The sequence below is a fragment of the Leucopleurus acutus genome (assembly GCF_964270905.1).
Source record: "Leucopleurus acutus genome assembly, chromosome: 3".
Classification (NCBI taxonomy): domain Eukaryota; kingdom Metazoa; phylum Chordata; class Mammalia; order Artiodactyla; family Delphinidae; genus Leucopleurus; species Leucopleurus acutus.
In genome coordinates, this window is record NC_139145.1 from 78,433,661 (window position 1) to 78,460,927 (window position 27,267).

Genomic DNA, 27,267 nt, shown 5'->3' on the forward strand with positions numbered 1-27,267 from the left:
ATGGACACTTGGTTTGTTTCCACTTTTTGGGTATTGTGAATAGTGTTGCCATGAACGTTGGTATACAAATATTTATTCTAGTTCCTGCTTTTAATTCTTTTGGATATATACCTAGGAGTGGAATTGCTGGGTCATATGGTAGTTCTGTGTTTAACTTTCTGAGGAATTGCCAAACTGTTTTCCATAGCAGCTGCAACCATTTTACATTCCCCTCAGCAATGCACAGGAGTTCCAATTTCCACAAAATTGAAGGTACACAGTTATCTGAGTAGTTAACAAAGCATATATATCACCCTTAATGTACTTGAAATTGAATCTTTAATACAAACCCTCAAAGAAAGAAATCACTGAAAAAATGCAGCAATTATCATAAGCAAGGATCTTGCTGTGCTATGCGGCTACTTCCCACTAGCTATGTATTTTACGTTTGGTAGTGTATATATGTCCATGCCACTCTCTCACTTTGTCACAGCTTACCCTTCCCCCTCCCCATATCCTCAAGTCCATGCTCTAGTAGGTCTGTGACTTTATTCCCGTTTTACCCCTAGGTTCTTCATGACCTTTTTTTTTTTTTTTCTTAGATTCCATTTATATGTGTTAGCATACGGTATCTGTTTTTCTCTTTCTGACTTACTTCACTCTGTATGACAGACGCTAGGTCCATCCACCTCACTTGTAGCGCTCATACATGGCCTTCCTCCTTACTTATGGTCATTCTGTTCAGGTGCCTATCATGACAGCATCAGTGTAGCTGTTTACTGAGGTCGGTTGATGCAAACTGGCTGAGTCATTCTGCCTACTTGGTTGAATAGTGCCTCTTCTGTGATAGATACTCTCTGGCATTTACAGGAGATAAAAAGATTTTCAAATATTTTTCTATATATCCATCCACATTGCCTCGACCACAGAACCCTTTCTGCTATCTTAATATTTCTTTCATGCCCCTGATAAATCTAGCATGGCAGCTAAAATTGAACCTACTAATTGAGTTTTTGGTATTGTCATCTTGACTTGGATATACACAGCTCAGACTGATGAGTTAAATATGATGGGCGCTGCCAGTAATACATCTCTCTGATCCTCAGGGTAAGTGCACTAACTTTTTCCTTCCATCTCTGACTACAATAATGTTTTTACTATAATAACCTGGGTGACAGCTCCATTGTTCCTTCTCAAGATTGCTTTGGCTATTCGGGGTCTTTTGTGTTTCCATACAAATTGTGAAATTTTTTGTTTTAGTTCTGTGAAAAATGCCAGTGGTAGTTTGATAGGGATTACATTGAATCTGTAGATTGCTTTGGGTAGTAGAGTCATTTTCACAATGTTGATTCTTCCAATCCAAGAACATGGTATATCTCTCCATCTATTTGTATCATCTTTAATTTCTTTCATCAGTGTCTTATAATTTTCTGCATACAGGTCTTTTGTCTCCTTAGGTAGGTTTATTCCTAGATATTTTATTCTTTTTGTTGCAATGGTAAATGGGAGTGTTTTCTTAATTTTGCTTTCAGATTTTTCATCACTAGTGTATAAGAATGCCAGAGATTTCTGTGCATTAATTTAGTATCCTGCTACTTTACCAAATTCATTGATTAACTCTAGTAGTTTTCTTGTAGCATCTTTAGGATTCTTCATGTATAGAATCATATCATCTGCAAACAGTGACAGCTTTACTTCTTCTTTTCTGATTTGGATTCCTTTTATTTCCTTTTCTTCTCTGATTGCTGTGGCTAAACTTCCAAAACTATGTTGAATAAGAGTGGTGAGAGTGGGCAGCCTTGTCTTGTTCCTGATATTAGTGGAAATGCTTTCAGTTTTTCACCATTTAGGATGATGTTGGATGTGGGTTTGTCATATATAGCCTTTATTATGTTGAGGAAAGTTCCCTCTATGCCCACTTTCTGCAGGTTTTTTTTTTATCATAAATGGGTGTTGAACTTTGTCGAAAGCTTTCTCTGCATCTATTGAGATGATCATATGGTTTTTCTCCTTCAATTTGTTAATATGGTGTATCACGTTGATTGATTTGCATATATTGAAGAATCCTTGCATTCCTGGAATAAGCCCCACTTGGTCATGGTGTATGATCCGTTTAATGTGCTGTTGGATTCTGTTTGCTAGTATTTTGTTGAGGATTTTTGCATCTATGTTCATCAGTGATATTGGCCTGTAGTTTTCTTTCTTTGTGACATCTTTGTCTGGTTTTGGTATCAGTGTAATGGTGGCCTCGTAGAATGAGTTTGGGAGTGTTCCTCCCTCTGCTATATTTTGGAAGAGTTTGAGAAGGATAGGTGTTAGCTCTTCTCTAAATGTTTGATAGAATTTGCCTGTGAAGCCATGTGTTCCTGGGCTTTTGTTTGTTGGAAGATTTTTAATCACAGTTTCAATTTCAGTGCTTGTGATTGGTCTGTTCATATTTTCTATTTCTTCCTGATACAGTCTCGGCAGGTTGTGCATTTCTAAGAATTTGTCCATTTCTTCCAGGTTGTCCATTTATTGGCATAGAGTTGCTTGTAGTAATCTCTCATGATCCTTTGTATTTCTGCAGTATTAGTTGTTACTTCTCCTTTTTCATTTCTAATTCTATTGATTTGAGTCTTCTCCCTTTTTTTCTTGATGAGTCTGGCTAATGGTTTATCAATTTTGTTTATCTTCTCAAAGAAGCAGCTTTTAGTTTTATTGATCTTTGCTGTTGTTTCCTTCCTTTCTTTTTCATTTATTTCTGATCTGATCTTTATGATTTCTTTCCTTATGCTAACTTTGGGGTGTTTTTGTTCTTCTTTCTCTAATTGCTTTAGGTGCAAGGTTAGGTTGTTTATTTGAGATGTTTCCTGTTTCTTAAGGTAGGATTGTATTGCTTCCCTCTTAGAACTGCTTTTGCTGCATCTCATAGATTTTGGGTTGTGGTGTCTCCATTGCCATTTGTTTCTAGGTATTTTTTGATTTCCTTTTTGATTTCTTCAGTGATCACTTCGTTATTAAGTAGTGTATTGTTTAGCCTCCATGTGTTTGTATTTTTTACAGATCTTTTCCTGTAATTGATACCTAGTCTCATAGCGTTGTGGTCTGAAAAGATACTTGATACGATTTCAATTTTCTTAAATTTACCAAGACTAGATTTGTGACCCAAGATATGATCTATCCTGGAGAATGTTCCATGAGCACTTGAGAAAAATGTGTATTCTTTTGTTTTTGGATAGAATGTTCTATAAATATCAATTGAGTCCATCTTGTTTAATGTATCATTTAAAGCTCGTGTTTCCTTATTTATTTTCATTTTGGATGATCTGTCCATTGGTGAAAGTGGGGGTTAAAGTCCCCTACTATGATCGTGTTACTGTTGATTTCCCCTTTTATGGCTGTTAGTATTTGCCTTATGTATTGAGGTGCTCCTATGTTGGGTGCATAAATATTTACAATTGTTATATCTTCTTCTTGGATCGATTCCTTGATCATTATGTAGTGTCCTTCTTTGTCTCTTGTAATAGTCTTTATTTTAAAGTCTGTTTTGTCTGATATGAGAATTGCTACTCCAGCTTTCTTCTGATTTCCATTTGTGTGGAATATCTTTTTCCATCCCCTCACTTTCAGTCTATATGTGTCTCTAGGTCTGAAGTGGGTCTCTTGTAGACAGCATATATATGGGTCTTGTTTTTGTATCCATTAAGCCAGTCTGTGTCTTTTGGTGGGAGCATTTAATCCATTTACACTTAAGGTAATTATCCATATGTATGTTCCTATTCCCATTTTCTTAATTGCGTTGGGTTTGTTATTGTAGGTCTTTTCCTCCTCCTGTGTTTCTTGCCTATGGAAGTTCCTTTAGCATTTGTTGTAAAGCTGGTTTGGTGGTGCTGAACTCTCTCAGCTTTTGCTTGTCTGTAAAGGTTTTAATTTCTCCATCAAATCTGAACGAGATCCTTGCTGTGTAGAGTAATCTTGGTTGTAGGTTTTTCTCCTTCATCACTTTAAACATGTCCTGCCACTGGGGACAGATACCAAAAGCAACGGGAACTACGAACCTGCAGCCTGCGAAAAGGAGACCCCAAACACAGTAAGATAAGCAAAATCAAATGCCTCCCTTCTGGCTTGCAGAGTTTCTGCTGAAAGGTCAGCTGTTAACCTTATGGGGATTCCCTTGTGTGTTATTTGTTGTTTTTCCTTCGCTGCTTTTAATATGTTTTCTTTGTATTTAAGTTTTGATAGTTTGATTAATATGTGTCTTGGCATGTTTCTCCTTGGATTTATCCTGTATGGGACTCTCTGTGCTTCCTGGACTTGATTAACTATTTCCTTTCCCATATTAGGGAAGTTTTCAACTATAATCTCTTCAAATATTTTCTCAGTCCCTTTCTTTTTCTCTTCTTCTTCTGGGACCCTTATAATTCGAATGTTGGTGTGTTTAATGCTGTCCCAGAGGTCTCTGAGACTGTCCTCAGTTCTTTTCATTTTTTTGTCTTTATTCTGCTCTGTGGTAGTTATTTCCACTATTTTATCTTCCAGGTCACTTATCAGTTCTTCTGCCTCAGTTATTCTGCTATTGATCCCTTCTAGAGTATTTTTAATTTCATTTATTGTGTTGTTCATCATTGCCTGTTTCCTCTTTAGGTCTTCTAGGCCCTTGTTAAACGTTTCTTGCATTTTCTCTATTCTATTTCCAAGATTTTGGATCATCTTTACTATCATTATTCTGAATTCTTTTTCAGGTAGACTGCCTATTTCCTCTTCATTTGTTAGGTCTGGTGGGTTTTTATCTTGCTCCTTCATCTGCTGTGTGTTTTTCTGTCTTCTCATTTTGCTTATCTTACTGTGTTAGGGGTCTCCTTTTTGCCGGCTGCAGGTTCGTAGTGCCCATTGTTTTTGGTGTCTGTCCCCAGTGGCTAAAGTTGGTTCAGTGGGTTGTGTAGGCTTTCTGGTGGAGGGGACTAGTGCCTGTGTTCTGGTGGATAAGGCTGGATCTTGTCTTTCTGGTGGGCAGGTCCAGGTCTGGTGGTGTGTTTTGGGGTGTCTGTGGACTTATTATGATTTTAGGCAGCCTCTCTGCTAATGGGTGGGGTTGTGTTCCTGTCTTGCTAGTTGTTTGCATAGGGTGTGCAGCACTGTAGCTTGCTCATCATTGAGTGAAGCTGGTTGTTGGTGTTGAGACGGAGGTCTCTGGGAGATTTTCACCGTTTGATATTACGTGGAGCTGGGAGGTCTCTTGTGGACCAGTGTCCTGAAGCTGGCTGTCCCACCTCATTGGCACAACTCTGACGCCTGGCTGGAGCACCAAGAGACTGTCCTCCACACAGCTCAGGATAAAAGGGAGAATAAATAGAAAGAAAGAAAGAAAAGAAGGGAGGGAGGGAGACAAAAAAATAAAGTAAGATAAAATAAAATAAAGTTATTAAAATAAAAAATAATTATTAAGAAAAAAATTTTGAATAGTGAACAACAAAACAAACGAAACAAAACAAAACAAACAAACAAACAAACAAAACGGATGGACAGAACCCTAGGACAAATGGTGAAAACAAAGCTATACAGACAAGCTCTCACACAGAAGCATAACCATACACACACACAAAAAGAGGAAAAGGGGAAAATATAATCTATCTTGCTCCCAAAGTCCTCCTCTTCAATTTGTGATGATTCGTTGTCTATTCAGGTATTCCACAGATGCAGGGTACATCCAGTTGATTGTGGAGCTTTAATCCACTGCCTTTGAGGCTTCTGGGAGAAATTTCCCTTTCTCTTCTTTGTTCTCACAGCTCCCAGGGTTCAGCTTTGAATCTGGCCCCGCCTCTACGTGTAGGTCACCAGAGGGCGTCTGTTCTTTGCTCAGACAGAACGGGGTTAAAGGAGCCGCTGATTCGGGGGCTCTGGCTCACGCAGGCCGGGGGGAGGGAGGGGTACGGATGCAGGGCGAGCCTGTGGCAGCAGAGGCCAGCGTGATGTTGCAGCAGCCTGAGGTGCACCGTGTGTTCTCCTGGAGAAGTTGTCCCTGGATCCTGGGACCCTGGCAGTGGCGGGCTGCACAGGCTCCTGGGAGGGGAGGTGTGGACAGTGACCTGTGCTTGCACACAGGCTTCTTGGTGGCTGCAGCAGCACCCTTAGCGTCTCATGTCCGTCTCTGGGATCCGTGCTGATAGCCGCGGCTCGCGCCCGTCTCTGGAGCTCCTTTAAGTAGGGCTCTTAATACCCTCTCCTCGCGCACCAGGAAACAAAGAGGCAAGAAAAGGTCTCTTGTGTCTTCGGCAGCTCCAGACTTTTCCCCAGACTCCCTCCCGGCTAGCCGTGGCGCACTAACCCCTTCAGGCTGAGTTCATGCCGCCAACCCCAGTCCTCTCCCTGGGATCTAAACTCCAGAGCCTAAGCCTCAGCTCCCAGCCCCCGCCCGTCCTGGCAGGTGAGTAGACAAGTCTCTTGGGCTGGTGAGTGCTGGTCGGCACTGATCCTCTGTGCGGGAATCTCTCAGCTTTGCCCTCTGCACCCCTGTTGCTGTGCTCTCCTCCGTGGCTCTGAAGCTTCCCCCCTCCGCCACCCGCAGTCTTTGCCCGCGAAGGGGCTTCTAGTGTGTGGAAACCTTTCTTCCTTCACACCTCCCTGCCACTAGTGCAGGTCCCATCCCTATTCTTTTGTCTCTGTTTATTTCTTCTTTTGCCCTACCCAGGTACGTGGGGAGTTTCTTGCGTTTTGGGAGGTCTGAGGTCTTCTGCCAGCATTCAGTGGGTGTTCTGTAGGAGCAGTTCCATGTGTAGATGTATTTCTGATGTATCTGTGGGGAGGAAGGTGATCTCTGCATCCTACTCTTCCACCATCTTCTCCTGAATCTAACTTTGGGTTTTGTTTGTTGTTCTTTTTCTACTTCCTTTAGATGTAAGGCTAGATTGATTTTTTGAGATTTTTCTTATTCCCTGAGGTAGGCTTGTATTGCTATAAACCTTCCTTTTAGAACTGTTTTTGCTGTTTCCCGTAGATTTTGAATTGTTGTGTTTCCATTTTCATATGTCTCCAGATATTTTTTGCTTTTCTCTTTGATTTCTTCAGTGACACATTGGTAGCATATTAAGTTTCTATGTGTTTGTGTTTTCTGCAATTTTTTTTTTATTGTTCTTGATTTTTAGTCTCATACCTTTGTGTTTAGAAAAGATGCTTGATATGGTTTCAGTCATCTTAAATTTGTAGAGACTTGTTTTGTGGCCTAGCATGTGATTTATCCTGGAGAATGTTCCATATGCACTTGAAAAGAATGTGTATTCTCCTGCTTTTGGATGGAATGTTCTTTCTTTGACCTTTCTTTGACTTTGACTTTTTGCTTCTTCCTTGTCTCTTTCAGCCGGTTAGGTTTATTTATCATCAAATATTTTAATTTTAGTGCTAGGCCTTCTGGGACCTAGGGAAGCACTACAGAGTTATGTTAAGACTTTTTATTGATATTAAATGCTTATATGGAATCAACAAAATGTATTGATTAAGGGCATACACTTTGGAATTAGAACTGGGTTCTAGCCCCAGCTCTGTTTTCTCTTGAGAAAGTTATTTAACCTTTCATAGCCTTGGTTTCTTCATCTGTAAATTAGGGCAATAATACTACCTTTGTTTGACAGGTTTTGTAAGAATTAAATGAAGGTAAAGTGTTTAGCATAGTGCCTATAGCATATGCACATTTGCACAAAATTGTGCAGTTGTTAAATTCTTCCTCTTTCCCTTTCCTCCTTGTTCTCATCTCTTATCTTTTTCTCTTTCCTCCTCTTCCTTCCCCTCTTTTTCTCCCTCCTCCCTCATTCTTTTTCTCCTCCATGAATTATCATTATTATTATTTACAAAATTGGTTTATTTTGTAGTCATCTTCTTCCCTGTTTGGGTAGTTTTTCTAGATTCAGAGATTAAGGGCAAGTAAATAACTTTGCATATGTTAATGTTGCAGGTCACCATAATTAAATTGCCTCATGATGGAGATTTTATAATCCTAGGGCTTTTAAAATACTCACTTTCCAGCTACAAATAAATATTCCATTGATGAAAAATACTTTTTTTAGGGACATCAAAATCGGTGGTTTATTCATAGCATTCTTGTGTTCTCTTATGTAGTAAAGTAACCCTATCTTAAACCTTATATATTTTTCTCTCTTATATCAAAGAAGATTCTCAATTCTCTTTTGCTCTTTTGAAGAAATGGACCTTTATATAAATTTAGGAGGAATATTTCCTTAATAAATCAGGTATTCCAAATCTGCATTTTAAAATATAGACAGCTTTTAGGCAAGGGAAAGGAGAAGAAAGAATAAAGAAAATGAAGATGTTTTCTAGTAACATGGTCCCTTCATTCTATGCTATTCTTTGTAAAATATCTCTACTGAGGTATAGCTGGTCCTTGGGAAAATTTAACCTCTGCCTCCTTGCTTGTCAGGATGGCCATTCATGCTGTCCCCTTTAGTTGACCAGTGGCTAAGGAGCATAGAATTCTGCTGCACATGGATCTGGAGGCTTAATTTGATGAATCATATGGGTAGTCTTTGTTCATTCAATCATTATTAATTCATTATCCAGTAAAGGCACAGCTTGGGTCATAGAAAAACAATTAAGAAATTGTTTCCTCTAGAATTCATAGTGAATTGAATGTGAGGGAAAACATGTCTATGTAATAAATATTTAAGACAAATTATGAAAGTATAAAATAAGAGTTTGTAGAGCAAAGAGTGATTTACTTAACTTGCTATTAAGAAAGATGTTTATTTTTTTATATTTGTTTTATTTCGATATAAGAAGACAAAGTAAATAATAGGATAACTGACTGTAGATGATTACTTTATGACAAGATTCTCAGTTGATCTGTCACTTTGTCATTGCAGCTCTAGTAGGGGCTTTATATAGATGCTGTATATAGTCATCTCTCTGGACACAAGGCTTTTGTTTTCCAAGCATCTGGCTCCTCTGAAGGCTTCTTTTTTTTTTTTTTTTTTTGCGGTACAAGGGCCTCTCACTGTTGTGGCCTCTCCCGTTGCGGAGCACAGGCTCTGGACGCGCAGGCTCAGCGGCCATGGCTCACGGGCCCAGCCGCTCCACGGCACGTGGGATCTTCCCGGACCGGGGCATGAACCCATGTCCCCTGCATCGGCAGGCGGACTCTCAACCACTGCGCCACCAGGGAAGCCCTGAAGGCTTCTTTAATATAATAACACTTACTAAAATTTTTCTTAGTTATAGATCTTGTAGTAGGAACAAGCTTATCTCTAGGCCAGTGATCTCTAAATTATTTTGAATACATACCACAGTTGGTTAAACTATTTAGGATGTAATTCTAATAGGTATACATATTTATCTATGATAATATACATTTATCATATACTAATGTATGACTTGCCTCTTAAACCATAAAAAAACATAGATAAAAGGGAAGAGATAATGGTGAAATAAACTATTTAAAAATGTTTTGCTAATTGTGATGGGGTCCTAGTCTTATTATTTAGTATTTTTGAGACATAATATATACTTACAGTAAGGTTTATGATAGTAACTTACTGATAGTAAGATGTGATTTCATAGTTCAAATAATCTTTATAATTGCTACTTTTTAAAGTTATTGTCATCTAATTAGATTTATTAACTCTAATGAAGAGTTTGAAGTAGCAGTAAGAAAGGAACAGCTCTGCCATATACTTATTTGTGATTATGTAATTAGAATTTCTTCAGTATAGACTCTTTGTGGGTATATATAGTTTCTTTGTGGGTGCTGTTGTTAACACTTCATGTTATGAAACTCCTCCTTTTCTATTAGGATACTGCATATCCTGACACATTACCATGTGATATACCATCTCACAGAGGGAGTGTTATTCTATGTACTAAATATCAGTTGTTTAATTATAAATAGAAGTGATAATATTGATACTATCTTTTTGCACCCCGTTGGGATATTTTACTTAACTCACTTTGGACACCACACTTCTAAGCATGCCTAGGTCAATATGTCTCATTTAAAGATATTTATTATCTTTAGAGAGTTACTTCCTCTCCTATAACAGTGATTTTTTTCTAAGTCTATTGTTCCTCTACTCCTGAAGGCATTTATAAAATAAAATAATGTAGTGATAAAAAACAGATTTAAGGGGTTATGAGAATATCATTTCTTTTACACTTGAAGCAATCAGACATGGTTGAGATTGCTTCTCTTTATGAGATGAAATTTTATTATAATATTATATTAATAAGGAAAAGCTGTTTCTTCTTTCATTGATTATATTGGATATAGTTTCAAAAATGTAAAACCTAGAGTTTATTTTACAGATTATTTAAGTTTCTTTAAAGTGACAGTAGAGGGCACTGTGGCATTTCGTTTTTCAAAGTCTGTTTTAAAATTAGAAAGTTGTTGCCATTTTTATGTGTAATGCAGTGTATCTATTCAACTGATCTATTGAAAAGTGATGAAACTCTTTGTTCTTTGCTTTTTCAGTCTATGGGACTAAAAATTTTTTGTTGAGTGTTGGAAAACTTGAGGTGCGTTATCTTTCTGGGCTCTACATTTGCTTTTGTTTAGTGGGTAAAAGAAATTCTTTTAAAGATAGTGATTCTTGTAAATCTATTCACTGATCTTTTTTTTTTTAAGATTTAATTTTATTTATCTTTGGCTATGTTGGGTCTTTGTTGCTGCGTGTGGGCTTTCTCTAGTTGTGGCAAGTGGTGTCTACTCTTTGTTGCATTGTGTGGGTTTATATTTGCAGTGGCTTCTCTTATTGTGGAGCACGGGCTCTAGACGCGTGGGCTTCAGCAGTTGCAGCACGTGGGCTCAGTAGTTGTGGCATGTGGGCTCTAGAGCACAGGCTCAGTAGTTGTGGCGCGTGGGCTTAGTTGCTCCGCGGCATGTGGGATCTTCCCCGACCAGGGATCAAACCCGTGTCTCCTGCATTGGCAGGCAGATTCTTATCTACTGCTCCACCAGGGAAGTCCCGTATTCACTAATCTTTAAAGTATGCCTTATTAGTACTATGAGAAAAATAGCTTTCAGTGAATATTATGTTAGAAATTAATTAAACTTTCAAATATTAATTAAACTTTTGGAAGATGTTTTTGTAGGTTTTAGCATCTCTAGTCATATGTCAGATATAATTTTATTTCCCTACAGGCTGTCAAAGATAGCATACCCAGAGTGACAGATTACCCCTGTTTTACAGCATTCACTTCAGAAGCCAGTCAGTCCTAGTCTGACAGGAAGCCTACGTGTTTATTTTTACAACCTTATTGAGAAAAGAAGAAAAAGCTTATTTCATAAAATTTGTTCAGGGAAATTATTTGAAAATTCCATTTATATGTTAAGAATATAATGAACATTAATTGGTTGTATAGATTTTAAAGAAGATAAACCCCAGTGATAGAGAACAGTATTTACAATACATTTTCAATGTGTTGTAGGTGTTGAAGAGGGAAAAAAATCTCAGCTCTTACTTTGGTCATTCTGTTATAAGTTAGTTGAAAAATTACATTTTTATTACATTTGCCTGTGATTCAGTAGTTATTCACCAGAACTTTCTTGGTATCTTATTACTAGTTCTATGAAGAAGGAAATTGAAAACCTCTGATACAGTCAGGATCACATAGCAAGACAATGATATTGTCAGTGACATATCTTAATAGTTATTCCCTAAACCTATACCCAATTTACCTGTTGATATTTATTCAGATATTAAATTTTCTTCCTTAGATCTATATAAATTGTAAAAGTAGTTTGATTTTTATTTTAAGATGAATGTTCATTATTTATAAATAATGATAAATAATAAGGTTCGATGTGTAGTTATCTGATCTGTTTTTTTCCTATCATCCATAATAGTTCATAGGAAGCAAGGAACTTTTAAAAAATTTTTTTCTGGCACAGTGAAAACATACACATTCAATAAGGGCAGTAATCTTTCTCTCTTTTATTGTCCCAAGTGCTTAATGTCTGGTACATAGTTAAGATGTACAGTAAATGTTTGAATAAAATTTTGTTGGATTTACAAATTATTTAATCCATTATTGACTTGAAATATTTAAGCCTTCAAGGATTAAGTTTGAATGTAGGGAGATTTTTTTTTTCTTTGGAAAAATATTTTATTTTTATTTAAAAATTTTACTTACTTTTTTGTTCAATTTTTTTAAACTAAAAAATACAAAAACAGTTCATCCATTTCTCCCCCTTCCATCCCCTGCCTCTGGCAGCCACCAATCTTTTCTCTGTATCTATGAGCTTAGGTTTTTTTGTTTTGTTATGTTTTTTTTAAAGATTCCATATATAAAGAGAGATCATATGGTATTAATCTTTCTCTGTCTGACTTATTTCACTTAGCATAATGCCCTGGAGGTCCATCCATGTTGTCACAAATGGCAAGATTTCATTCTTTTTTTATGGCTGAATAATATTCCATTGCATATATATCACAATTTCTTTATCCATTCACCTACTGATGGACACTTTGTTTCCATATCTTGGCTATTATAAATAATTCTGCACTCAACATGGTAATGCAGATATCTTTTTGATTTAATGTTTTCATTTTCTTTAGATAAATATCCAGAAGGGGAATTGCTGGATCATATAGTGGTTCTATTTTTATTTTTTTAAGGAATCTCCATACTGTTTTCCATAGTGGCTGTACCAATTTATATTTGCACCAACAGTGTAGGAGGGTTCCCTTATCTCCACACCTTCTCCAGCATTTATTGCTATTCTCCTTGACAGTAGCCATTCTAACAGATGTGAGGTGATATCTCATTGTGGTTTTGGTTTGCATTTCCCTGATGATTAATGATGTAGAGCATCTTTACATGTACCCATTGGCCATCTGTATATCTTCTTTAGAAAAATGTCTGTTCAGATTTTATGCCCATTTTTCAATTGGATTGTTTTTTTTTACTCTTAAGTTGTATGAGTTCTTTATATCCCCTTATGAGATATATGATTTTCAAATATTTTCTCCCAGTGTGTCGGTTGTCGTTTCATTTTGTTGATAGTTTCTGTTTCTGTGCAGAAGCTTTTTAGTTTGATATAGTCGCACTTGTTTATTTCTGCTTTTGCTTTTGCTTTTGGTGTCAGATTAAAAAAATCATTACCAAGACCTAAGTCAAGGAGCTTACTGCCTATATTTTCTTCTAGGAGTTTTATGGTTTCCAGCCTTACACTCAAGTCTTTAAACCATTTTGAATTGATTTTTGTGTATGGTATAAGATAGTAGTCCATTTTCATTCATCTGTATGTCCAACCTTCCTAACACCATTTAGAAGAGACTGTCCTTTCCCCATTGTATATTCTTGGCTCCTTTGTTGGTAATTAATTGACCATACATGCATGGGTATATTTGTAGGCTCTGTGTTCTGTCCTGTTGATCTATGTCTGTTTTTATGTCAGTATAATACTGTTTAAATACTAGGGCTTTGTTAGTATAGTTTGAAATCAAGGCGCACGATGCCTCTAGCTTTATTTGTCTTTCTCAAGATTGCTTTGGCTGTTTGGTTTAATGGTTCCATACAAATTTAAGGAATTTTGGTCCTATTCCTGTGAAAAATGTCATTGGAATTTTGATAGGGTTTGCATTGAATCTGTAGATTGCTTTGGGTAGTATGGACATTTAAAAAATGTTAATTCTTCCAATCCACGAGTACAGAATATCTTTCCATTTATTTGTGTGTTCTGCATTTCCTTTCATTAATGTCTTGTAGTTTTCAATATACAGATCTTTCACCTCCTTAGTTAAGTTTATTCCTAGGTATTTTATTCTTTTGGAAAAAGATTTTAAATTGAGGAGAGCAATTTCTCTGCACTTATTCACTAGTTTGGTAAGAGATGGTTTAACATTTGGATAGCTAGTCACCAGCATAGTACATGCAGACAATTGTGGAGTAGGAAAGTATGAGAAAAATTGCTGTTAATAACAAATAAGCAAAATTCTTAATTAATTAATAAGGGGGTTAATAAAGGGGACATGCTTTAAAATAAATGGGTAGTGATATTTTATGAGCATGTTAAAGCATAAACCAAAACAATTAGGTTTAGCTTAAATCACAGTTAACAGTGTTTGTACATAAAGTGCTTAGCTGTTTTTTTTTTAAGTAAATATTTTCTTCAGTAAATATTTTTTCTCCCTATATGGTATTGCTTACCAGAAAGATCACAAATCATAACAAAGGAAGATCTGAGGGAATTCCCTAGTGGTCCAGTGGTTAGGACTTGGAGCTTTTCCTGCCAGGGCCCAGGTTTGATCCCTGGTTGGGGGACTAAGGTCCTGCAAGCTGGACGTTGTGGCCAAAAGAAAACGAAACAACAAAAATGTCAAAGGAAGATCTGAGACTCTGAATTTCATTTATAATACAAACTAATTGCTTTAGTACTAGAGAGGAAGTGAAGGAGAGATCAGTATTTGATATGTAAGAAAATGAAAGGATAGGATAAGAAATTGTGTAGGAGGAGAAAGGAATTTCAAGGTCAAGGTAAGAGGGAATGCAAAGGTATTCCCTCATGTATTCAACAGTATTTATTGATAGCTTACTATGCTAGGTAGTGGGATATAAAAGTGAAGAAAGTAGGTCAAGTCCTTGGCTCTTAGGTAGCTTACATTGTAGAGAAGGAAACCCACTTTAACATAACATGATGTCAAATAGTGGTAAAATGCCTCTTTCTTACTAATTAGGTTGAACGTTCTTTTTTCATTGCATTTTTATATTTTTTAAAAAACCAGCTTTATTAAGATACGATTCACAGACCATGGCATTTATCCTACTAAAGTGTATAATTTAGAGGTTTTCTGTAATATTAGCAAAGTTGTGCAAACACCACCAGTATTACAATGATTTTAGTAGATTATCTTTGAGTATCTCTTTACAACATCTTTCTTTTAAGCTGCCTTCTTCTTTTGGTATTGCATCCTGTCCATTAGGCTCCACTAATTATCAGTTGATCATTTTATCATTTCGATACAGTGCCCTGGAGAATAAATTGCTCAGCAGTCTGATCCAGTTAAATTTGGAGAGGGGTAGTTTTTGAGGCCACTCTGAGTTTTTTTCTGACTGCATGTGTGTTCTTCTTAGCTGTCTCTTTCCATGGTTCTTTCTGACGAACTAGCTGGCCTATGATTTAGCTGTTGCTCTTAATTAAGAAGAGTTATTGTTTTTGAGAGCACCCTTAGGCTTGAACTTCTCACACTCCATTTCAAATAAAGTCAGTTACTTTAGGGAGAGCTTCAGAGCTCTCTTATAGTCTGCCTCTCCTCCAAGGTGGATTCTCTGAGTCACTGTTCTGGGCACAGGGCTAGTCAGTAGCCTCTGACTTGCTGCTTCTGGTGTCGAACTTCTGTCCTACGAGTGAACTGGGGTGAGAACAGTTGGGGTCCCAGCATTTTCAGCCTACTGCACGGTAGTAAAGCTTCTGTTTTTTAAGTGGAGGTTGGGTGGAGGAAGGGAGACTGCTCTGTTGGCCACACTCACCAGGAATTTATTTTCTTCAGTTTGGAGTTGGAAGGATGAGAGATGCTGATGGTCTACCTTTCTCTGTGACATATGGTAAGTCTTGATTGAAAGCTGAGAGGAAGCTCTGTTCTCTTGGCCACACTTACCTGGAGTGGAGTTTCTGTCAACCTAAACTGGGGCAAGGTAGTAAATGGGTTATGGCTCAAATGCCACAAACTATCCCAATACCAAGTTTTCATAGATTTTCTTGAATAATGTTTCTTCATTTGAATATGCCCTTAGGACAATTTCCAGAGACATTATTGTTTTAAGTTTTTTTAAAAAAGATTTATTTATTATTTATTTATTTTATTTAGTTTTGGCTGTGTTGGGTCTTAGTTGCAGCACGTGGGAACTTCGTTGAGGCACGTGGAATCTTTTGTTTGTGGCGTGCGGGCTCTTTGTTGTGGCGTGCGGGTTTCTCTCTTGTTGTGGTGTGTGGGCTTCTCTCTAGTTGTGGCGTGTGGGTTTACTCTTCTCTAGTTGTGGCACGCGGGTTCCAGAGTGCGTGGGCTCTGTGGTTTGTGGCACACAGGCCCTCTAGTTGAGGCGCACGAGCTCAGTAGTTGTGGCATGTGGGCTTAGTTGCCCCGTGGCATGTGGGGTCTTAGTTCCCTGACCAGGGATTGAACCCACGTCCCCTGCATTGGAAGGCGGCTTCTTTACCACTTGTCCACCAGGGAAGTCCCTCCAGAGACTTTAAATGGTGGTTTTATAAAACAGTATTTGTCAGTTTTGCTTGTTTCACTGGAGTGTGGGTCTCTGAAGCAACTTTCCCTGTTATCCTGGAAGCAGAACTCTCCAAACTATTTAATTCTAAATCTTCCTAAAGATCAAACATGTCCTTCCAGTAAAGAAATTACTATCCCAGGTAACTTTTTTTCCCCCCATGAACAGAGGTTCTGGTCAGACATGAAACCCAGATCTATCAATAGCTAAAGCAGTTCTTTGCACTATCCTAACTGTCATACTAAGGACCTTTATAATTACTATATATGTCATGAACTAAAGATGTTATTTTAACTGTTTATTTTACCTAGTTTTCTGCTACCCACAGAAATCTACAGCTTTCACTCAGCTTGTTTACTTGTTGGATTTTGCAGTTCTTTGGCCCTGCTGATATGTAGATGCTTCCTGCATAAGACATATGACATTTTTGCATTCTTTCATATTCTTAGAATCATATAATTTATAAATATGTAAGTTGATATCCAGTTAAATTCTGATTTTTTAAAAATGGCTTCATCTGATCTTAAATTACATTTTATAAAAGAATTTTACTGACATCTGATCATGCATTGCAGTCATATGCAGAGTTTCATATAAAAATATCAGAAACTTAGGGACTTCCCTGACAGTCCAGTGGTTGAGACTTTGCCTTCCAATGCAGGGGTTGTGGGTTCAATCCCTGGTTGGGGAGCTAAGATCCCACGTGCCTCGGGGCCAAGGGACCAGAACATAAAGCAGAAGCAGTGTTGTAACAAATTCAATAAAGACTTTAAAAAAAATGGTCCACATCAAAAAAATCTTTATAAAAAAAATCAGAAACTTAAACTTTTAGAATTCTAATGTATCTCATTCTCTTCCTCCTCCTATTGAATGGGAAATCCTTTCTAATTGCAGCCCTTGATCTGTTTGTCAGTATACGTAGTTCCATCAGTCACTGCTGCGGTGTTTACTTATGTTTAAGTGGTCTTCTTGGGACCGCTGAAAGACTCTCCATTCCTATAAATCTCACATTCCTGAGAAGGAACCCATTGTAGGACTGAGTAGTCACACGGAATCATTTCAGACATCACTGGAAAACAAGTATATTGATTTTCCTTTGGTTAATCATCCACTCTGGGTTCATTGGTGGAGAGGGCAAGTGGGGTCATGTTGTACAATACATTTCTACCTTTGCGTAAGATATTATCTAGATGATTTCTTCAGCAGGAGCAAAGGTTTGACAGTTTCTTGTAGAATGAGGTGGTAGATATAATTGAACCAATTTACTCAAACTGTGTTTTATTAATATAAGTATTTCTTACCTTAGGCTATAACTCAACATAAGTAAAATTGAGGAAACAGTTGATAGTGATCAGTTTTCTAGTAGTAAGTATGCTGTTGGGAATTCCCTTTAATATAACATTCACTTGTGTACTATTGTAATGGCATGTAACATCTGCCTATAATAGTGATCCATTGTGAAATTTACTTCCATCATATACTGTATCTGGCCGTTTGTTGAATTTCATATTATAAACACACATATTAAATATAGGATATAATGGTAAACTATCCATGTATATTCCTTCAATACCTTTGGAAGGACACACAAGAAACTAATCACTGGTTGTCCTTAGGGAAGAGAATGCACCAGGCTGGAGGACTGAGATGGGAAGTATACCCTTTTATTCCATCTGAATTTTGTAATAAGTATTTTTGAAACAGTAGTAAAGCACTAAAAAGTAAGTAAAAAAAACAACAAAGTAAACAATAACAAAAGGGAAAACAAATGGATAGACTGGCGTTCTGTGGATATAATTCTAGCCAAAAATATTTTGGTGGCCCGTTTGGGTTTCTTCTCACAATTGGTAAGCTCTCCATGTTGACTGATGGCTAAGTTTGATTAGAACTCTCTTCTAGGTGGTAATTATATTCTAATATTTTATCATCATTTTGTTCTCTCCAACTTCAGATGATTTAGATCAATTGCCAGGTTTCTCTTTGACATGAGATCTGTTCTTGATTTGGAATGCAAATTATTAGAAGTGTTTCTTCATGAATAAAAAGACCATGGTGGTGACTTATGAGTATTCTTCCATTGAATATAATTAAGGCAAGATTTTTTGAGGTACTTTGATCTATATGGATGGTAAAAAATTTACTTGAGTCTTTTTTCAAATTCTCATATTGAAAATATGATTGATTAAATTCATTCTTGGTATCATTTTAAAGAATGCAGCTTTAGCAAATCTATATAATGAAGTGAGATTATGTTCAAATTTTAGGTTATTGGTATATAATTTTATTTTAAACATACAGGTTTTCATTTTTTTTCTGCCCTTTAGCCGACCTCAGAAAGTGTGTTTGTGTCCGTTTCTACCAGTGCATCCTCTACACATCTCTACCCACTTGTACATAATTCAGCATCCAGCAGAGGTAAGATGTTATAAAATACACAATTTCAGATAGAACATTAGGATACAAGAGGAAGCATACAGATGAACATACTCATCCCTTTCAGCTCTTCAGCATTTTTGAAAATAAATTGATGATAAATGCTCTCTTTGGGAAAAAAAAAGTTTCTTTTATATATTATATGATAGTATAGTATCATATGCTTTATAGACAGACAAAAAATGTGTTATTTCATAAAATGGTGTTATTTCATAGAAAGTACATTACTGAATTGTATAATGAATATTGAATATATAGAAGTTTAGAACTCCAACAATTTTGTGTAGAGAAAAAAAGATTTTGTGAGTAGAGAGCTAAGAAATTATTGCTTTTTAAATTCTGGTCATAGCTTTATCCTTTGATGTCTTTTCTTGTTAGGGCAGAGATAATGCTCAGCATTTTAGTGTTATAAAATGAATGCGTAAAATAAATTTTTTACTTCTTTAAGTGAATAGAACAAATATGTATGTTTTACATGTATATATAAAAATAAATATATAAAAATATGTGTACGTGTTGTATAGAAAGACTTTTTAGTTAATAATTTCATATGTTGGTGAGAATTATGCATGTGCTAGTGTGTATGTATGTTAGTAACTCTTGATTAACTGCAGTAATGAAGAGAGGAGCGAAGGAGATCATAGAAAACCAGAAATTATCATCAATACCAAACTAGTTGATGCATGGTACAAAAATGGGTTTACTGTAAACTGAAGTTAAAACTCTTCCAGGCTTTTGAAGGAGGAGTAATTTTTTCTTAAATTTCTGAGGTGTATACCACTTGAAGACTTTAACAAAGACATTAAAGTATATTAATCTGTCACTTTCCTTTTCCAAATGATGAAGCAATTATTCTTTTATTGCAAATTGTTAAATATTTCATTTGTTGGGCAGCCTTTTTTTTTTTTTCAGTGTTAACAACATGCTTTTGTCAGGATTGTGACACTTTAATCACTAGCATTATTTTACTGCGTTTAAACATACAACACGGTGCAGCTCAAATTTACATAAAATGATAGCTTACCGGCCATAACAGTTGTGGCTAAAACTTGACTTTTGATGTTGAGTGCTGTTTTCATTTTGCCATGTACATAGTATGGGGCCTTTTCATTGTTGTATGGTTCCAGACATAAGATGGCTTTTAAAATGTAGGTGTTTTCATAGATTTGTGGCAGTTTTAATGTTTTCATATCTCTTATTTGTTCCTTTTTTCTTCATTCCTCTCTTGTCCTCCACACCCCCTCCCCCACTTTCTCCTCCTTCTCTCCCTCCTTCCCTTCCTTCCTTCCTTCATAGTTAATTCACAGTTTAGATGATTCATCCATAATTGTGTGTGCTATAAATGTATTTTATGTATGTACAAGTACATACATATTGTTTTTCCTTAAAGTTCCAAGGACCTTTACAATCTTAATCTAAGTCAGTCATACTTGGCTGCCTTGTGCTTAATCTCAGCATACTGTTTTCAATAAAAGAATAAGCCAATTTGATGACTTCCCCTAAAAAATGATTGAAAACCATTTGGATAGGCTCTAGGAGGGAGCTTTGAGAAAAGAAGACTTGATGGAGTGGATGAAATGGAGGTGATATGATGGAGCATTTCAAAGAGTAGGTATATGCATATAGAAAATTACTTAAGGATAAAAACAAAACAGTTATCTCAAGAATAACAAAAATACAAGAAAGAAACGTTGTGTTAAATTGCTTGGCGTTTTGTGAACTACGTATATGTAGGCATTAATGATGTAAATACTGTTTATTGATTTAACTAAAAATATTAGAAGATGTAAGGGTAAGGAGTGTTGTAAGAAAGCTAAATTTTCATTTATTACGAGTGGCTGTAGTTATAGAATGCTGTAGTTAAGAGTAAGGCTCAGGAGTTTAAATCCTTAACAGCTCTGTAAACTCTGTAACCCTGGGCAAGATAATTAACCTCTCTGTGCTTCAGTTTTGTCATTAGTGAAATGGACATAATAAAAAATATACTTCATTACTTGTTTGTGGTGCATAGTAAATGAATAATATATAAAATGCACTTAGAATTATATACGTTAAAGTTAGCTATTATGATAATAAATGGTAGTTTTTAGATAATATCTAAAATTGATAAGAAATAGCAAGACATATATAGAAATATGGACATAACTACTGGAAGAAATAGAAAAGTTAAAGTGATTGCCTCTAGGAAGTAGTATTGGGGAGTGTATCTGGGAACATTACAAATCTTTAGGCACCATTTAATTTGACTATTTTACATGTGTTACTTTGACAAAAGTTTGGAAAGTGATTTAATTATGTGTCGAAGTCTCAATAGTGATGGTAAGGAGGGAGGAAAACAGTATGAGACGCTGGAAAATGTCCTGAAACTTCCCTCTCACCTATCTCCTGCTAGTCCCATTCATCATAGGAGCTGCTCCAACTTGTTTTCAGGCTTCCTCAGAGTGCCAGCCTGCTACATGTTCTTTTTAGTTAAAATCCCAGCAAATTCTGACTCTTCTGTTTCCTTTTTGAACTTTATATTAGGTAGATCAGTTTAACTACTCTCAGCATCTGTAAATTTACCTTTTACATGCTATTTTAATCAATACTTCCAAGACCCAGGGGTGAAAGAGGTAAACACAAAAATGTCCCTGAGGGTATATCTATGTGTCTGTTTGGTTGTTGGATACTGTTACTACAATACTTTTGGTTTCTGTTTAAACGTAAATAATGTAATTATAAATTTATTTTTAATTACTTTTATAAATTCATATATAACTTTATTATTTTGTGTATTTACTAAATAACTGATATTCCTAAAGGAAAGTAAGTAATATTTGATATTCCTTTAGTACATTGTCTTTTTTATAGACACAAGTTATTCACTGTGAGGATATGTATATGCAGGATTATATAAACTGGTAAAGCTAACATTGGGCTCTATGTAAGTAAACTGATTAGAGAGGGCCTCTGTCACTTATTTGATCAAGCATGACATTCCGAGATGGGCCAGTGGAGAAGAGCCAGGCAGTGACTGAGCACTATAGACCAAAATAATCAAGAAAAGTATGAGGCTAAAGCAGAATAGCTAAGCACCTGACTTTACTAAGGATTAAGAATGGAATTCTTGCAGCAACCAGAAAGGTGGTTTTTAGTGTTGGAAGTTAGGACGTTGAAAAAAACCCACTGATTTATGGTGAACATTATCTATGATGATAGTTAATGCAATTTACAGAAATGGTCACCAGCTTTTTTCACACTAAAGTTATAATTATTTTCTTTTTCCATACTTTATTCCTTGGAAGGAAGGCCATAAATCCAGCCTACACTCAAGTAGGAGGGAGAGATTAAACTCCACCTCCTGGAGAGGGGAGAGTTTATGTTTATTACTTGGAATTCTTCTATGAGGAAGATTTGTCACTTCTCTCCCATTTATTTATTCAATCATTTATTTATATCAGTCTAGACTCTGTATTTATTTTATACTTTGGGTTATAATCCAAATACTGTTATTTTGTTGCTCAAGTTGTTCCATTGGGTGCTCTTTAAGATTGGCTTCTGTGTCCCGTTGATATGCCCTATTGTTTTGTTTTTTTTTGAGCACTTCCTTGCTTTTGGGGCATAAATATCTAGGCAGTTACCTTCAAGTTGACATACTACAAAATGTAATTACTAGTGAAATAAAAAGTTTGTCAGAATAAATGAATTCAATTTAGTTAAACACAAATTAACATTTTTCATAATCTTTATTATTTAGAATAATGTTATCCTTTTTGATCAGTAAACATGTAAATACACCCAAATAGAATAAAAATATACACTTGTATTTAATACTGATAAGTCAGAGAAACTGTACCTCTTTTTATTAAACTGTGGTCTGTAGTAAAAGACTTGTGAAAATTATACATAATGCTGTGAATCAGATGTTCATCAAAAGGTTTTAAAAGCGTGTTTATCTAATTAGAATCTACATTTTAATTAATTTTTTAATTACAGGAGAACAAGGTGTTGCGGACAGTTCCTCTGCTAGCAGCATGTCTCCCCCAAGATAAGTGTAAAGTCAAGATTGGTCGTCGCTTCAGTGAGGAAAGGTAAATTAACTTTTAGGGCAATTTAAATGAATTCTTTTTTTACTTTAAAAATGGTTTCCTTCAAGTTACCTATTAGACCTAGAACATGGTACATTGGAAATGGTTAAAAAATTTAATTTCTGCCTTCTCTCTCAAAATAATACAAGATAAGCAAAACATAAACAAAAACAGACCAAAAGGGAATAAACAAATTATAGCATTATCTAAATTCCATGGTATATATGTTGAGCCTAAAAGGCATGTATATTTCCTGTTTATTTCATTTTTGTTAAGATATTTTATTTCAGGATGTTAGTGTACTTGTATTAGATTTAGTTAATGTTTTTCTTTCTTTTTCTTTTACAATTATATATGATATACATTTATATAAACATATATTCATTTCTAGCCCATGAAGGCTTTCCTAAGGTACAGTGACTAGAACTATATTTAGTGTTCCAGTTATAGGCACATCCATATTTTAAAAAAATGATAGAATGCCTTCTCTTGTTGTGTTTAAAATATTTTTTTTTGATGAGGCCCAGTATGTGCAGCGGTTTGTTAGTTGATATCTTCACAGACAGTTCTGTAATATTCTTGGATCTTATTTTACACTGTATTACAGAACCCATTATTATAAATATATATAATATACTGTATGTATATTGAAATTTTTCTACAAGTTGTTTCTTACCTTTGAAGCATATTTGTTGCTTTTCTACCTATTCAGAGCCTTCACAAATTACTTTGATCCTATCTACACAGTTAAATATATTTTTAGATTTCTTTTTCAGTTCACTATGAAAATGCTAAGTAAGACTAGTGGCAGCACCAAGCCCAAGGAATTGACCAAACTTTTTCCTTCCTTTATTATTTTAGCTTTATATTATGAAAACATCATGTTAGAACTTTATAAAATCATTTTTTTCCTTTCTCTGAAACTATTGGTTAGGCATTCTTTTCTCATATAGATTTTTCTTTTGCACAGTTTGCATTGCCTTGTCCCCCAGAGGTGAGCTTTGCTCTGGGCTTGGTGCTGCCGTTGTAGACTCTGCCGTTTTGTTGGGAGTGGAAGCACCATCCAGAGCCCTTCACATGGGGAGCAACCACATAATTTACACTGTGACACTTCTTTCACACAGAGGCTCTTTATAATGATAGTTTCTCTATAATTCTTGGATAGATGTGGATATATAATCTGCCAGCTTGGATCTTGGTTATTTTATTGCAAAAATGGTGAGCATCTGTGGTGGTAGAAGTGGAAACTATCTGGGTCATCCCTGACATTTGGCTATGTAACCCTTCCACAGATGTGCGTGGGGATGAGGAACTTGATATTTTTCTAAATAGCCTATCCCATTTTGAGCCTATGATATTAAGCTCAGTATTATTATTTTTTAAAAATTTTTATTTATTTATTTATTTTTTTGCGGTACTCGGGCCTCTCACTGGTGTGGCCTCTCCTGTTGCGGAGCACAGGCTCCGGACGTGCAGGCCCAGTGGCCATGGCTCATGGGCCCAGCCGCTCCACGGCATGTGGGATCTTCCCCGACTGGGGCACGAACCCGTGTCCCCTGCATTGGCAGGTGGACTCTCAGCCACTGCGCCACCAGGGAAGCCCTAAGCTCAGTATTTTTGATGGTACCAAATATAGTGCTTACTCAGTAAATTATTATTCACATATGGATTTTAAACTAAAGCTGATTAAGATTATTGATTTAATATTAATCTGGTAATTGAATGATTTATTTATTTATTTTTATAAATTTATTTAATTAATTTATTTATTTTTGGCTGCATTGGGTCTTTGTTGCTGCGTGTGGGCTTTCTCTAGTTGTGGCGAGTGGGGGCTACTCTTCGTTGAGGTGCGCAGGCCTCGCACTGCAGTGGCTTCTCTTGTTGTGGAGCATAGGCTCTAGGCGTGAGGGCTTCAGTAGTTGTGGCACGTGGGCTCAGTAGTTGTGGCTCACAGGCTCTAGAGCGCAGGCTCAGTAGTTGTGGCGCACAGGCTTAGTTCTCCACAGCATGTGGGATCTTCCCTGACCAGGGCTCGAACCCATGTCCCCTGCAGTGGCAGGTGGATTCTTAACCACTGCACCACCAGGGAAGTCCTGAATGATTGATTTAGTTTTTTGTTAGAGTATGTGATGTAACCATGGGGGAATGATTAAGAGACTTATTACTTTTAGTATCCTTTGTAAATGGAATTTAAAAATACTTATTTTCAGTTTTTTGCCACTAGTATATAAGAAAACAGTTGGGCTTTGTATATTAACCCTGTATACTATGACTTTCTAAATGTATTTGTTAGTTGTAGAAATTGTTTTGTAGATTCCCTAGAACTTTCAATGTAAGTAGGATTATCTGCAGATAGGGTCATTTATATTTCTTCCTTTCTGATGTTTATGCCTCTTATTTCTTTTTCTTGCCTTATTGTAGTAACTGGGACCTTCAGTACAATGTGTATTATGAGTGGCAAAAGCCCCTATCTTTACCTTGATACCAATCTAAAAGGACGTTGTTAGATATGGTATTGGCTGTATATTTTTGTAGATGCTACTTATTATTATAGTTTGAAGATTATACCATTTATTGTCTTTAATTGACTTTTAACTTGTCTCCTTCCCCCTGAAGTTTTTGTTGCTTGCAGACAGAGGCTGTGTCATTCTTTATTATATCTCTAGTGACAAAATGCTTTGACATGTATTTTTGAATGAAGTTCAATAAGAATAATAAAACTCCACCCCCCCCGCCAGGCTAATAAAGACTTTTATTTTAAACTTTTAGAGATCCTGAACTTTCAACTGTTTGTCGGAAGTCTGATACATTAATATTATATCCAGGGGCTGAAGCTGCTAATTTGGAAGAATTTATATTAGATTCTCCTATTTATCCTTCCACAATCATCATCATCGATGGTACATGGAGCCAGGCTAAGGACATTTTCTACAAGAATTCCTTGTTCCGACTGCCTAAACAGGTAAACTAGTATTTTAACATAGAGTAAATACAAATGTATGGTTATACATGTATATATCTTCTGTGAGAGGACACACATATGCGTTTATATATGAATTTGATGGTGTTTAGATATGCGAATGTATGTACAGAGGTATGTATATGCTTGTGTGTGTTTTATATGTAAGCAGAAAATTTCAAATTTGTCCTTCTTTGTCAGTTCCTACCATCAAATTTCACTATAGTTTAGGTATTTAGCTGTATTAAAAGTTTCTCAGACATTTAATCAGAGCAGTGTAAGGATTATTTATTTCTATGTGTATTAATGTTTTTGTTAAGAAGTGTTATGTTTAAATATTTTTGGAATACTAAATTACTTTGTTCTTATTAGGCATGACTGAGTTTTTATGAAATACTTTTTTTTGTCATTCATGATTATAATCATATGGTTTATCCTTCAGTTTGTTGATGTAATTGATGATGATACATTTCCTAATGTGGGACTGTTCTTGTATTATTAGAATGAACTCTACTGGGTCATATTGTACTACCCTTTTGATATATTACAGAAGCTTATATTTTATTTAATGGCTTTAAATTATAATTTATATGTCTTACGTACTTTTATTATAATATTTGGGTACTAAGATAATGGTAGCTTCACCAAATAAATAGGAGTGATTTTAATATTTTTCTGTGGCTTGGAATAGTTTAAATAATAGTTAACCTAACTTCATTTAGGTGAACTTGAGGTGCTGCCATTTTGTTGTATATGTACAGGACGGTGGGCTGGGAAGCCTTTGTCAAGAATCTATAGTACCTATTTCAACTTCCCCCAAATGACTCCGTCCCTGAATTTGTTTTCCTTGGGGGAGGGGGGATGGATTGTACCATGAATAAGAAGTATTAATTTTTTTAAAGACAAATTGACTTTGAAGATATAAAAAGTTCACTGCAAGAAATAAAAATTGTGAATGAAGAAAAAAAAATAATAGTTTTGCTCCTTAAAAATTACATGGAGCTCTATGGTGAAGCCACCTGGTACTGGTCTCTTTAAAATGGTAACTTTAAAACCCTTCTTTCAAACTCTTTCATGAAAATTATTCAAGCTTTCTACTTCTATTTGCTTCATTTTTTAATAGTTTATCTTTTCTAGGGAATTATTCCTTTCCCTTGGGTTAACAGATTATTTGCCATATACCTATATATTCTTAAGTACTTATTTTAATTTCTTCTGGATGTTTCCCTTTTTTTTTCTAATCATACACACACACACACACACACACTTTTCTCCCCCATGAACAGACTCAAGAGGGATTTCCTTGTTTATTGAGCTTTTAGAAGTATTAGCCTTTAGATCGTTTTAATGGCTATTAAACTTTATTCTTACTTCATCAATTTGAACTTTTAGCTTGATCAATTTATTTTACCTTTTTCAGCTAAATTATTTTTTCTGATTGTAAGATTTGTGCTATAAGTACTATGTTCCTTTATTAAGATTAGTGAGTTTCTTCTTTAATAATAAAGGGAAAGAAGACTGTAATGTTTCTTCTTAGTATAATTGTCATTGTATCCTATAGTTTTGGATTGATGTGTTTTTGTATCTATACCATTGATATAATTTGTAATTTGTTTTGATTTCTTT

The 27,267-nt window shown here is 35.8% G+C and overlaps 1 protein-coding gene across 1 annotated transcript in view; it reads left to right on the plus strand.

Moving 5' to 3' along the window:
- The window catches only part of DTWD2 (DTW domain containing 2), an 88,329-nt gene that overhangs the window by 8,889 nt on the left and 52,173 nt on the right, over positions 1-27,267 (plus strand). The window contains exons 2-4 of the mRNA XM_082835904.1: positions 18,507-18,597; positions 22,591-22,685; positions 25,452-25,644. Of these exons, the coding sequence (XP_082692030.1) occupies positions 18,507-18,597; positions 22,591-22,685; positions 25,452-25,644 (379 nt within the window). The remainder of the gene's footprint in view (positions 1-18,506; positions 18,598-22,590; positions 22,686-25,451; positions 25,645-27,267) is intronic.